The sequence below is a fragment of the Limulus polyphemus genome, unplaced genomic scaffold, assembly GCF_000517525.1.
Source record: "Limulus polyphemus unplaced genomic scaffold, Limulus_polyphemus-2.1.2 Scaffold447, whole genome shotgun sequence".
Lineage (NCBI taxonomy): Eukaryota > Metazoa > Arthropoda > Merostomata > Xiphosura > Limulidae > Limulus > Limulus polyphemus.
In genome coordinates, this window is record NW_013666057.1 from 141681 (window position 1) to 154444 (window position 12764).

At 32.0% G+C, this 12764-nt stretch overlaps 1 protein-coding gene across 6 annotated transcripts in view; it reads left to right on the forward strand.

The window, feature by feature from the left end:
• The window catches only part of LOC106458335 (transducin-like enhancer protein 4), a 139197-nt gene extending 126881 nt beyond the window's left edge, over positions 1–12316 (forward strand). For 2 of the 6 annotated variants that reach the window (XM_022384518.1, XM_022384521.1), the window contains 8 exons: positions 201–381; positions 577–645; positions 950–1051; positions 4776–4921; positions 5120–5231; positions 8874–8956; positions 10101–10281; positions 11325–12315. In XM_022384518.1, the coding sequence (XP_022240226.1) occupies positions 201–381; positions 577–645; positions 950–1051; positions 4776–4921; positions 5120–5231; positions 8874–8956; positions 10101–10281; positions 11325–11432 (982 nt within the window). In that variant the 3' untranslated portion in view covers positions 11433–12315. Of the gene's footprint in view, positions 1–200; positions 382–576; positions 646–949; positions 1052–4775; positions 4922–5119; positions 5232–8873; positions 8957–10100; positions 10282–11324 lie in introns of all 6 variants that reach the window. The other 4 variants (XM_022384517.1, XM_022384519.1, XM_022384520.1 and 1 more) reach the window with 3 other exon arrangements.
• Positions 12317–12764: the final 448 nt, after the last annotated feature.

Sequence of the window (12764 nt, forward strand, 5' to 3'; positions counted from 1 at the left end):
ATAATCTTGTTTTCTTGTGCCCAATAATGCATAATTTCATTTGATAAACACGTTTAGATTGAATGGTAATTTATAATCAGTCACAAGAACGTCGAATCTGAATCACTTGAAAAAAACACGGGGGTGCTTAACTTTTTTCCAGGTGTATATGTTAGTGTATTATTCTTAATATAGCCATACCTAATCAATCTTCTGAACAGGGCTTACTCATTCCATGTGAGTGCAGATGGACAGATGCAGCCAGTACCATTTCCTCCTGATGCTCTGATTGGTCCAGGAATACCACGCCATGCACGGCAGATTAACACCCTAGGTCATGGCGAGGTAGTATGTGCAGTGACAATTAGTAGTCCTACAAAATACGTCTATACTGGAGGAAAGGTTTGTGATTTCAGGTTTTGTAGTAGAATGTTATGTTTGTGTTTTATATAGTTGTTTTAACAAAAAACAAAGTTATTGTATTGTGTGTTAACCCTGAAATGAAGTTAAAACAGTAATACTTGAGAATATTCTCAATAATGTTATATTGTTCTGATTTCTTTTTAACAGCAATTCATTATGTTCATTTCCTTACAGGGTTGTGTGAAAGTTTGGGATATTAGTCAACCTGGTAGTAAAAGTCCAGTGTCTCAGCTTGACTGTTTGGTAAGTTAAAAATGCTGAAATAAATTTAACTTAGCAATAGCAATCATTTTGTTTTATCATAAGCTGACTTCATTAACATATGCTCAAAATGCTAGTTAAAAAAAAATAAATATAGAATCTCATTCTGGCTAGATGATTCATTGGATAGACTTGAATTGTATTTAATTATGTTGCAAAAGCCCAGTTCATTAATTCATTATATGATTCATTGGATAAACTGATTATGACAGTATTGAAGAGCTTATTTTCATCCATTTTTAGTTAATGTTTTTAGAATTATACATTCTTAATTTTTACATCCCAGCAACGAGACAATTACATTCGTTCATGCAAGCTACTTCCAGATGGGCGAACATTAATTGTAGGTGGAGAGGCCAGCACCATTTGTGTTTGGGATCTAGGTTCTGTAAGTATAAATTTTCCAGTTTTTTATGAAATTTTACTTAAATATGTTTGTTTGTTTGAAATTACTAGTATCAATATGTTAAGACATAAATAAATATCTTGATATTTTTAAAGACTAATAGACTGTAATACTTAAAGGAGATAAAGAAAGCAGTTTTTTTTATTTTTTGTCTTTCTCTGCATATAGAATTAGTGATTAGTGTAATATTGTAGTTCATACAGATGTGTATCATGAGTACTATGGTGTTTGTGACCCCACTTAACCCACTGCTTTCTCTTAGAATTTTTTGTTTGATGTAATTATTTTGGGGTCTGTCCACATGTATGTGTAAGTGTATATTCAAAATGATTATTACATAGTTAATACATTACATATACTATGAGTAAATATGTGTGTTATCCTCAAAACCTGTTTTCATTCTTTCTCTCAGTTTTATAAGGAGAATTTTTTTGTATTTGCTGGTAATAAAATATTAGAGTGATGTAATTTTCTTTCATTTCTTCATTTCTTCTAATGTCATTCATGAAGCTTGTGACAGTTATGAATCACCTATCCAGTTTTCTTTGTTGTGGAACATTCTTTGGAAGCTTTCAGCTAAGAATGAATTGTGCAAAACTGTAAAAAATGTAATGCATATCATTAAAACTTACCCAATAAAAAAAAAAACACTTACAGAATGGAAACACAACAAAGCATTTTTGAAGATCCAGTTAAGTTGAGTATCTCACTGGTCAAAAGTATCTGTTTCTTGATATTTTTCTGTGAGATTACCTACAACTATCCTTCTCTGTTTTCTTTACTCTCATTCTCTCATCTAATGACCTAAACTTTCAGAAATGGGCAGCGATACAACTAATTCTAGTTATCTGTCCTCCCAACTTATAAGACTTCTTCCTTTAGGATGATGGTAATGTGTTTTGGGATATATACCATAATGTATCCATCAATGATGGGATGGTGATACATGACTTAAATCTAGTCAATGTCTGATGACAGCCTATATGAGAAGGTACATCACACAGCTTCTCTTGAACAAAATTTGAAACAAAGAACCTGGTATAGAAGAATAACAATGATAATTTTTGTGAAGAAGTTGGGTGGGGTGAGTCCTGACTCAGTGGCTTATAACACTTACAAGGAACTTCTGGAACCGAGTTATTCCTCTTTTCCAACATCCAAACTCAACAACTCTCAGAATAATGCTGTGATTTACCATCAAAGTCACTACCAGTTTCATTTTTCTCTGGGCTCAGTTTATTATCTACTCAGTCTGTTTAGTTAGCTAACAGCCCAACATAAATTGTCTGTCTGCTTAACTGACGGATTCATGTCAGTGGATAGGCACTTGTTGGCCATCTATGCAGTTTAATTTCATTATGGTTTTCAATAGAAAAGTATCAAAATCTCACAATACAATAAGTTCCAGAAATGTTATGCTGAGGATAAAATCAACATGAGCAGCAAAGGGAAAATTGAGAAACATAAATGATGGCATAAAACATTCTTTATTCTTACCAAAATTACACAGTGTGTTACTTGATCTTTCTCAACTCATGCTAACTTGTTCGTGTCTCTGTGACACTCCTTCAAATGAGTATGACTTCACTTCAAAATGGCATAACACAGAAATAGGGCCAAGGAACTATAAGCCTTGTGTGTTATGTAACCTTTGACTAAGCTAGGGAATTAGCAAACGCTTATGAATTTTCTGCATCTGGTTTACAAGTCATTAAATACATGTAGAAAATCGGCTTGAAAATTTATAAGAATATATCCAAATATACCTAAATATAGATATATTCTTTCTAGTTACAGAAGGTTGAAATTAACAGCTCTTTCAACTGTGACAACTATTCCCTCTTCCTTATCTCAAGGTCTACCTAGATTTGAAACTTAAAAATTAAATATTAAGAGGCCAAATTAGAAGTAACTAAAAAGTTCTTAACTTCCTTTAACCAGTTCTTTATACTACACCCAAAACACCATGATACATAAATGTATATGACAAAAGGTAACCTTATAAAACATATAAGGGTTCCTTTATCAGCCAATTAAAACTACAATTAAATGAAACAAGCCAAATCAAAAACTAAACAAAATAAAATGTAAAGATAATATTATTATTACAGATATTGAATAAAAGTTATAAAAAATCAAATATAAACTTTATAATAACAATTATGGTGAATTAAATATAATACAGAATAAACTCAAAAATAGCAAAAGTAATTAAAACTCAATTATAATAGATACCAAACAGAAGAAATATTAGATAAACTCAATACAATTTTAAAATAATCATCAAATCAAATATCAAGATAATCTTAGAAAATTTTAACAAAGTTTAATACAAAATTAGTCACTGAAAATGATACAAATCTAATTAATATATTAGAGCAAAAGGAAAATTGAATGCAACATGAGGTATGAATAACATAATACATTTATAGTGACAATCACTATCTAACTTTTTATTTTGTAGACAGATGTGGTGAGGTGAGTACTAAACCGGTGGTTTACAACACTGGCAAGAGACTTTCCTGAAACAGAGTTATGTTTCTTTTCCAATAAGATAACAGAATACTACTGAGATCTTCCAAAGATTGTCATCTTTCAGTAAAGCTTTTCCATAGGACCTTTCCAGCTCCCTGCATATCCTTCTTAAGAAATGATACCTCCTGTCTCAACTGGCAGTTTTAAGTAGCCAATTGGCAGTTCCCAGTACTACTCCTTCCATGTCATTAGTCAAGAGACCTTTGGCACAAAGTCTATACCTCTATTCACTCAACTTCCTGAGCCTAACAGTGTTGAAACCATTGTTTCATATCTCTCACTGTCATTTATTTGGGAATGGTTTTCAATGTAATCACTGGTAAGGTGATAATGGTCCCTTCTCTTTTCGTGCAGTTACTGGCAATAATCCCACTGGTTTCCCAAGAAAGCTTGGAAGAGAAAGAGACCTAACTTCTTCTTCTTGTACTTTTTCTTTAATGCCTGGAACACCTTATTGGAATTGGGGATCTTGTGATTCCATCGAATGAGCAGGATGATTTGTGGCTAGTGCACTGCTGTTGTACAGCACCTCTCCAATTATGGAACTATGCAGTGAATCCTGCAGGAGGTGAAAATATTATATCTGGGTGGTGGTTGACATAGAAACTGCTGTAAGATGATATCTAGGGCCAGAGTCCCAAAGTAGCTCTTCAGTCTACATGATATCATCTTTTAGGTTCCAAACTCTTGAAGTCGAGGATGAGTCAAATAAATTGTCTAAGGCTATGGTAAAATGCAAAGGTCAGGCTTATCTACTAGTCAATAGATGTTTGCATATATATTTATTTACCTTTAAACATAGTATTATCTTAGAATCATGGAATTTGACTCATTTGTTTTCTCTTTCCAATTTTTTTTCTGAATGGAAGGTGGATGGTTGTAAGTGCACTATTGTTGTATATATATATTTTTTCTATCTTGTTTTTATCATAGCATTGTACAGATTATTATTTAATAAAATCGTTAATGTGAGGGCAAAATATTTTATTAAAAGTGATAACATTAGACAAAAAATGATAATTATAACAGGACATGCATTTTAATGTTGAGGATGGGTGAACTGTTATTGGAAACAGTAATAATATCAAAAACCTTGACAACAACATTAACGTATGAAATGGTTTTCAACTAATCACACTATATTACAAAATTTCTGTTTTTTTATATGTAGCCAACACCTCGTATCAAGGCAGAACTGACATCCAGTGCTCCTGCTTGTTATGCTCTTGCTATCAGTCCAGACTCTAAAGTCTGTTTTAGCTGCTGTAGTGATGGAAACATTGCAGTATGGGATCTTCATAATGAAAAACTTGTTAGGTAGGTTTTTTCAAAATGGATCTTATACTTAGCTCACATATTTGATTTTTTATTTGTATGTTTGTGTTTTTTATTAGTTAGCATGTAATAGATGTATTGATGAACATATTAAAATTGTTACAATCATTTGTAATTATAGGCAATAACTTAAAAACCTGTTTGAATGTGTATTAAAGATATCTAACATAATTTTTACAGACAGTTTCAGGGACACACAGATGGTGCTAGTTGTATAGATATATCCAGTGATGGGACCAAGCTTTGGACAGGAGGATTAGATAATACCGTCCGTTCCTGGGATCTTAGGGAGGTGAGTTTAAAATAGCTTTAGACATCATAATTATTTTTAACCTGTGGACTATACAGAGATTGAGTACATTGCATTAAAATTATTTTGGAGCTTCACCATGTAATTACAGTCCGTGTCACTACATCCAGTTGTGCCTTATCTGATGAATGTGCATCTGTACAATAGTTTTGCATTACAGTGTCCATTGCAAAAGTATGTGGCATAAGGCTATCATGTCTAAAGCATTCTCTGCATGTTTTCCATAACTCATCTAGTATTTGAGGATGATGGTTTCCCAGCACTCATTTCAACATTCTAATCACATAAATATACATAGACATTGCATCTGGTAACTTGAGGTATGTGGCAGTTGAATGGGAAGTATGCCTGGAAGTCTTATTTTGTGGAACTACACCCTTTTAGTCTTGTTTCCACATGTTGCATACTGTTGCTTGGGGCATGTGGACAGTTTTTAATACTGATCTTGTTTTTGTGGATTTGCACCTGTTAAAAAATTCTGCACTTCACCTACTGTGGCTGAAGTATGACTTGTTGTAGGTCTCATTCTGGAAGGTCATGGTATCTCAGTGTGATTAATTTTCTTTTGTATTCCAATGCCAATAAGTACAAGGGATATCCCCATTCTTAACACATCTTGCTGATTTGTATATTCAAACTTTTAATATAGCTCACACTTGTAGTTGCCTTGGTAATACTTTTCTTCTCATATAATATGAGCATCAGGTATTACTCTCAGTAAGTCATTTTTCATTCTTCTTTTCTAATTTCTTTGGGTAAATAAAAAACAAAACTTTTTTCCTGTGATTTTGCTTGAATGTAATTAAAAATTACAAAGTTGTTTTTGTTAAATTTTAGATCATAAGACAATTGTAAAGACAACCATAACATCATTCTGTAAATTTAATAATCAAGCACAAAGTTAAAACTCAATATTCTTTATAAGCTATTCACAAAAGGTTGTCTGTGTTTAGCCAATCCAGAATTTTGAAGTGACAGATTAGAGGGAAGGCAACTAGCTAGTCAATAGCACTAACACTAATTCTTGAGATACTTTTGTTTGACTGAATAGTAGGATAAGATTTGACCATTGTTTATAATTCACCTACATCCTCAAAGTACAGAGTGCATTTGATTGGAAATGGGGCTTAAACGATGGCCTTTAAGATTCACATTCCAAGATACTAACCACTAGGCCATACCCAACCCAAGTTGCATAATGGGCTATCTGTATTGTGCTCTCTGCATGGATTGAATTACAAATTTTTAGTAGTACAACATTCAATTGTACCACTGAGCCAACTAGGCCTACCTAAAAAATGTGCAGAATTCTGTTGGTCTATTTCTAAGCTTGCTTTTCAGTTAGATTGTTTCATTTTTAGACAGGACAAATGTTAAAGTAAGGATGGGCATAGTATTTCTGTTGCAGTATCACAGCTTACATAAATATATTTTTGTTTATTTTTATTGCATATTGACAGACAAAACTAAAAAAAATACCTTAAATTTGGAAGGTAATATGGTATCTTATATTTAAAGTATACAACAGGAAAATATAACAAATCCTATAAAGGGGTATGATAATTAAATAAAGAATTGTAATCCACTTAAAACATTTTCACAATTTTTTTTTCTCAAATTTACTGCATTGTATGAATATGCAGTATTATCCTATGTTTTGGCTTCTAGTCTGCTGCCGTCTTCAAAAAGAGTATCCAGGTTTTACTAACTTCTGTGCTAGGCTGACTGAGTGTTTTATCAATTAGGAGGAGATAGAAGGCTTCTTTTGTTTTTTATTTTCTTGTGTGGTTCTTGTCCTATTATTCCGATTTATCATGTGGTCTTCTTCCATGCCATGATGGGCTTTTGTGGACAAATCAACATTACCAAGTCTATTATGTATGCCTATTAAATTCCTGAATCCTAACTTTTGTTATTCTTATTTTTCTTTCTTCAATGTATTAGAATCTACATTCACAGGGGATACTGTAATTTTTTTCCCTCCCTCTGTTGGATGGTTTGGTATTTAGTAATTGTGATTGAATTGTATTGTGGTTTTTTTATGCACTTACTTATTTGATATTGTCCAGTAACTGTGAAAAAACTGGCATTAGTATGCAGAATCAATGGAGAATCTTGATGAGGATAAGTGAACACCGGGGCTTTGGCCAAAACATGCTTTAGAAACTGGAATGCTTGCTTCCATTCAGACAATTCACCAGTGGTGAGTTTATGGACTTACAGTGCTAGAATCCGAGGTTTGATTCCCCTCAATGGATACAGCAGATAGCTCACTCATTTAGTCACATGCATGATTGTCTTAGAGATAGTACAAATCAAAACCAAGAAGTCTGCAAGCTTCTCATTATATCTCAGACTGGGGCCAGTCTCTGACCACTGTAAGCTTTGCAAGATCATGCAAACTACATTTTTGCTAGTTATGTGACCAAAAAACTCAACTTTAACATACATCAACTTTTTTGGTCTTACCTTTAAGACTGCATCTCTGGTACACTGAAATATCATTTTTATATTTTTTTAGGAGTTAGGCAAAAAGTAACCAAAAACTAAAATGTTGCTTGCATAGATTAGACATCTCTTCCATTGTAATTCTCCATCAGCCTCTAAAAAGGTAGTGGGTGCATTATATACTCTAAATTGCAAGTTGCAAAATTCATAGTACCTCACAAATGCTGAAAGCAGTCTTAGGTTACTTTTATCATCTTGTAACCAGAAGCTAGATGTAGCTTATTGAACCAGTGGATGCTCTCCAGACATTTTTTCCATCTAATAAGGCAAAGAAAAGTCATCAAAGCATGTCAGTGGTCACCTGCCTAAAGTCCACGCAGGACCTAGAAGTTACATCTTTCTCTCTTAAAACTGTCACTGGAAATGACCAAGCATTAACCAAAGGTTGTATTATTACATTCTTTAGTCTTAACACTAGCAACATCCTTGGTACTCCAGTAACATTTGTGTGGCAGTCGTTTTCATTGGATGTGCATCACTGGTATCCATGTGATTGTGCATGATCGTTGTTTAAACCCAGTGGGCCACCTGGTCCTACAAACACATGATCAAACTCTATCAGTATGTCACTACGTTACTGTTCTGAGTTCTTCTGGGCAACACATTCTACATCCAATGACCCCAAATGCTCAGAAAGCTATACATGCACTTTTGAACATGTTACTTCTGCAGTGATACCAGCTACATATGTGATTTACATTACTTCTTTTGTGCCAATGACATTTCCAGTTGTAACACTAACACAATGCCATCACTTACCCAGTCAAGTACAGCTTTATTTGTTAACAGAACTTTTGTTCTATCTCTGCAGTAAATTATAACAATGCAGTGCACTAAATTAAGAATGTGCCCCACTTGCACATATGGGTATTTCATTGTTTTACTTTCTTATTAATGAAGAAACAATGAATAAAAAACAAAACAAGCATACAAGTATAAGGGCATACTTGTAGTTTGTGTTTCAGTTTTACTCAGTGTTCCACTATAACTTTTCTTTCACATAGTATTTTCATCCTTATATTACATGAAACATTAATTATTTTCATATTGTGAAATTATTATTGAAGTATAAAGTGTGTGTGTGTTTATACAGAAAGATAATTTTTCTTCTCACAGGGGCGACAACTTCAGCAACATGACTTTACATCTCAAATATTTTCCCTTGGTTACTGTCCTACTGGAGACTGGCTTGCTGTAGGGTAAGGCATTATTGTATAGACAATATCAAGCACTAAAACTATATTAATGTCATTTCATTGAAAGATTCATTTATGATGTTAAGAAAATGCATGTTGTAGGATTTCTTATTTCTGTCTTTCATTATATATATATATATATATTGGTATACTTTGGTGACAGATTTTCTTGTAGGCAGATTTTGTTAAACAAGACCGATGTCTGTAGGTTTACTTTCTTCTTAGAATTCTTCTCAAGAAGTCGATAAGCCGTCTTAACGTTGTTAGAACAACGGGTAAAAGTTGTAGTTAGTGATGAGTTGGCCGACGCGTTTCGAATGCATTCTGCATCCATTATCAAGGCTGTTGTTAGAACAACGGGTAAAAGTTGTATCTTGTGTTCTGAATAGCTCCTTTTTATAGGAGTACTTTTGAAATGTGGTATGTATTTCTAATTTCAGTATTAAAAAATTGTATAATTCTAAAGCAAAAGTGAAAATATTTTTTCTGATTGTGAGTGGGATGTATTGAGACTTCATGATGATTTTTTTTTTGTACTACTTTAAGCTATTTGGTAGTTATTTAGATGTTTTATTTCTTATTGTTTCAATATCAATCTCATAGTCAGGCTAACACAGTAAGTAACCAGATAGGAGGAAAAAGCTGTAACACTGTTTGAGAATTGAATATAAGACTTACAGTTTGCTATGGATCAAGATGCTTTATATAAAGAACAAAGACTTTGGACAACCATAGATTCTAATATTATTGTGTAGTGAAACAAAATATTAAGAAGTTTGCTAATACCATATGAATTATTTTTTATTTATCCAAGTTTAATTTTATATTCTTAACTTTAGATAATAAACAAATGTATATGTCATTACCATAAGTTATGTACAACTTTTTACTGTGTTAAAAAACAAGGAAATTATTTCAGTGCTTAATTATTTTAAAGTATTAAATAGAAATAAATACACATCATTTCTTGAATGTTTGAGGGATGAGCTAAGATTTTTGTGACTATGTTGTAAACTTAAAAACCCAGTTATAGTATTTTTACTTTTTGAACCAATATTGTATATTAATTTTTTGACAAGATGGCTGAATTTAAGAATCACTATTGTATGAATGGGCATCATCGTCATCACTCTGTTCATTTATATAGTATGGAAAACAGTAACGTGGAGGTCTTACACTGTTCCAAACCTGATAAATACCAGCTACATCTACATGAAAGTTGTGTGTTGTCCTTAAAGTTTGCTTCTTGTGGGAAATGGTTTGTCAGCACAGGCAAGGATAATCTTTTAAATGCCTGGATTACACCTTATGGGGCTAGCATTTTTCAGGTGAGTGATTAACTAGAAAATAGAAATGAAAAACCAGTAGTTGTAATTAGAAATAGGTCTGTGTAGTTATACAGTTATTTTAATTTATTAAAGAAAACATATATATTACTACTGACCAGCAACACCCTTTGAGATTTAAATTGGGTTGAGGGAAGAAATTTTTATGAAAACTCTTGGACTTTTCTAAAGTGAAAATGCAATATGTGGCTTTGCATTTGATTACACAGCACACACAATAAAAAGCATAAAACTGGTACTTTATTGTTAGGTTATTCTAACCTTCTGGGGGGGGGGGGTCAAATTGCTCCTCCACAGTTAGGTTTCCTGCTATTGACAAAGCTTGGTGCAATATGTGTAGATAGATCAGTAAGTGTTGTAGTTGTGTGCAACTCTGGTCCAACAGTAACAGAGAAATTGGTAAAGTTTGGATGCTTAATGTCTTGGAATGAAATACAGTTGGATAAAACAGCTGTCATAGATTACTTTTAATATTCTTGCAAGAATATTATGATAAAAAATGTCAGTAATCATAGTCACTTCCTCTACATAGTACTTGCAAGATGCAAGTATTTTTGTTTTTAATTTTAATGTCTAAGAGAATCAAATTGTAATATAAGTAGAGGAATACAAGAGCATGTTATTGGAGGTAATTGTTTTCTGTGCAAATATTTATATGTATGCGAGTTTTCATTCCTAGTCTTTTACTGTTTATTTACTTATTTATTCAGTCTATTTTCATCCTTTTCTTCTTTGAAGTAAAATTATATATAGTATTACCATTCCTTAAAAAAAATTGTTAAAGTGGTATAACCTACCATGGTGATATGTACTCACGAAGTAACAGTTCACAAGATCCCTAAATCACATACTTACAACGATCTAAGTAACTGTTCTGCTTTGTAGATAAATATCACAAGTTTGTGACATATTTAAACAACACATTTCTCTCCTTACATTTGCAGTTTATTTTCTGAATTAAATTCCTACCATTATGGTTTAAGCTGTGTTTCACCATTTCTTACCAGACTTTCTTATTTTTACAGTCTAAAGAGGTTTCTTCTGTGCTGAGCTGTGACATCTCTTCTGATGATAAGTATATAGTCACAGGGTCTGGAGATAAGAAAGCAACAGTTTATGAAGTAATCTTTTGAAGATTCTAGAGGCCTTTTTGGTGAAGTTTCCTATGTTTGAGAATCAACCAGCAGAAACTGTTGTGTATATTATTGTATCTAATTTTACTAGAAAACCATTTATGGATACTTGGTGACTGTTTCCAATATCTTGTGAATCTTCCTATGGAGATTTCATGTGCGTGCATGTTTATGTATATGTTTTTACAAAGTTATTTGTTTGTGAAAACACAAAAGACAAGGACAGAAATCTGGCTCAAACCAAGGAAAACCTTGTAATCAAAAAAATGTATGGAGAAAAACCTATGTCAATAACTTGTTCCTTGATTTGCTAGTCTGCATTCCTAGGGAAACACTATTATCATGTTTCAAAACTACTTTTAAGTGGTAATGACAGTGTAACTGATACCTTAGAAGTTCCTTCATTACCAATTGTTCTGAAGAGAAGCAAAGTGGAAATATTTTTGTAACACAGTAACTAGAATTATTTGTCTGTAAAGTTTTCTTGCTTGAAAAATACACTTATATAATGATTCCTTTCCTTAGATGCACAAAACCTTGTTTGAAGTTTAGAATATTTCTCATGGGTGAGATAACATGAAAGTCATTTGACATGTATTCTTACCCTTATCTTTTGGTCTAAGATATTTTTGAAATAAACTCAGTTAATAATCAGAGTAATGTAACATAAAATGATTTAGTTACTTAAAATATTTTTGTCAAAGTGTTTTGCATATCTCATGTTTCCATTTACCTATTTATCCTTAAAGCTATTTGATGGATGGTTTTTAGTAGTTTAATTAGGACCTTAAACATTTTAATGTATTATTAGTAATGATGTTTGAAATATTGTAACTTTTATGGAATAAAAAAAAGCCATTTATCAAACCTTCAGAATTTCATTATCACATATATTCAAAAACAGAATTTTTGTATAATTCAGAATTTTTTATAAATTTTTAAAAAGAGTAAAATAAATGAAACAGTTTTCCTAATAGTAAAACAACCTCAAAGAAAAGCATAATTTATCATGCAATTTTTTTAATATACAATACAACAAAAAATTTATTATTTGAGGCATAAATAACAAATTTGAAATATAAGATTAGTTGATGCACTTTTAACAATAAAGTATGGTAAATAGAATCATTTTCATAATAAATTCTAGAAGTTAAAACTTTTTTTTTGTATTTAGAATAGCACAGCAACAATATTTCTGATTTTTGTTCATTATATTAAAAGAACAAATTAAATATTTTACTATAAATTATTTTATGCAATAGTTCTTTTGTTTAATGCAAAGTTTAAGTTAGCTACTTTTACAAGGTTTTAGCTCCAAATAAACTAAGTGCA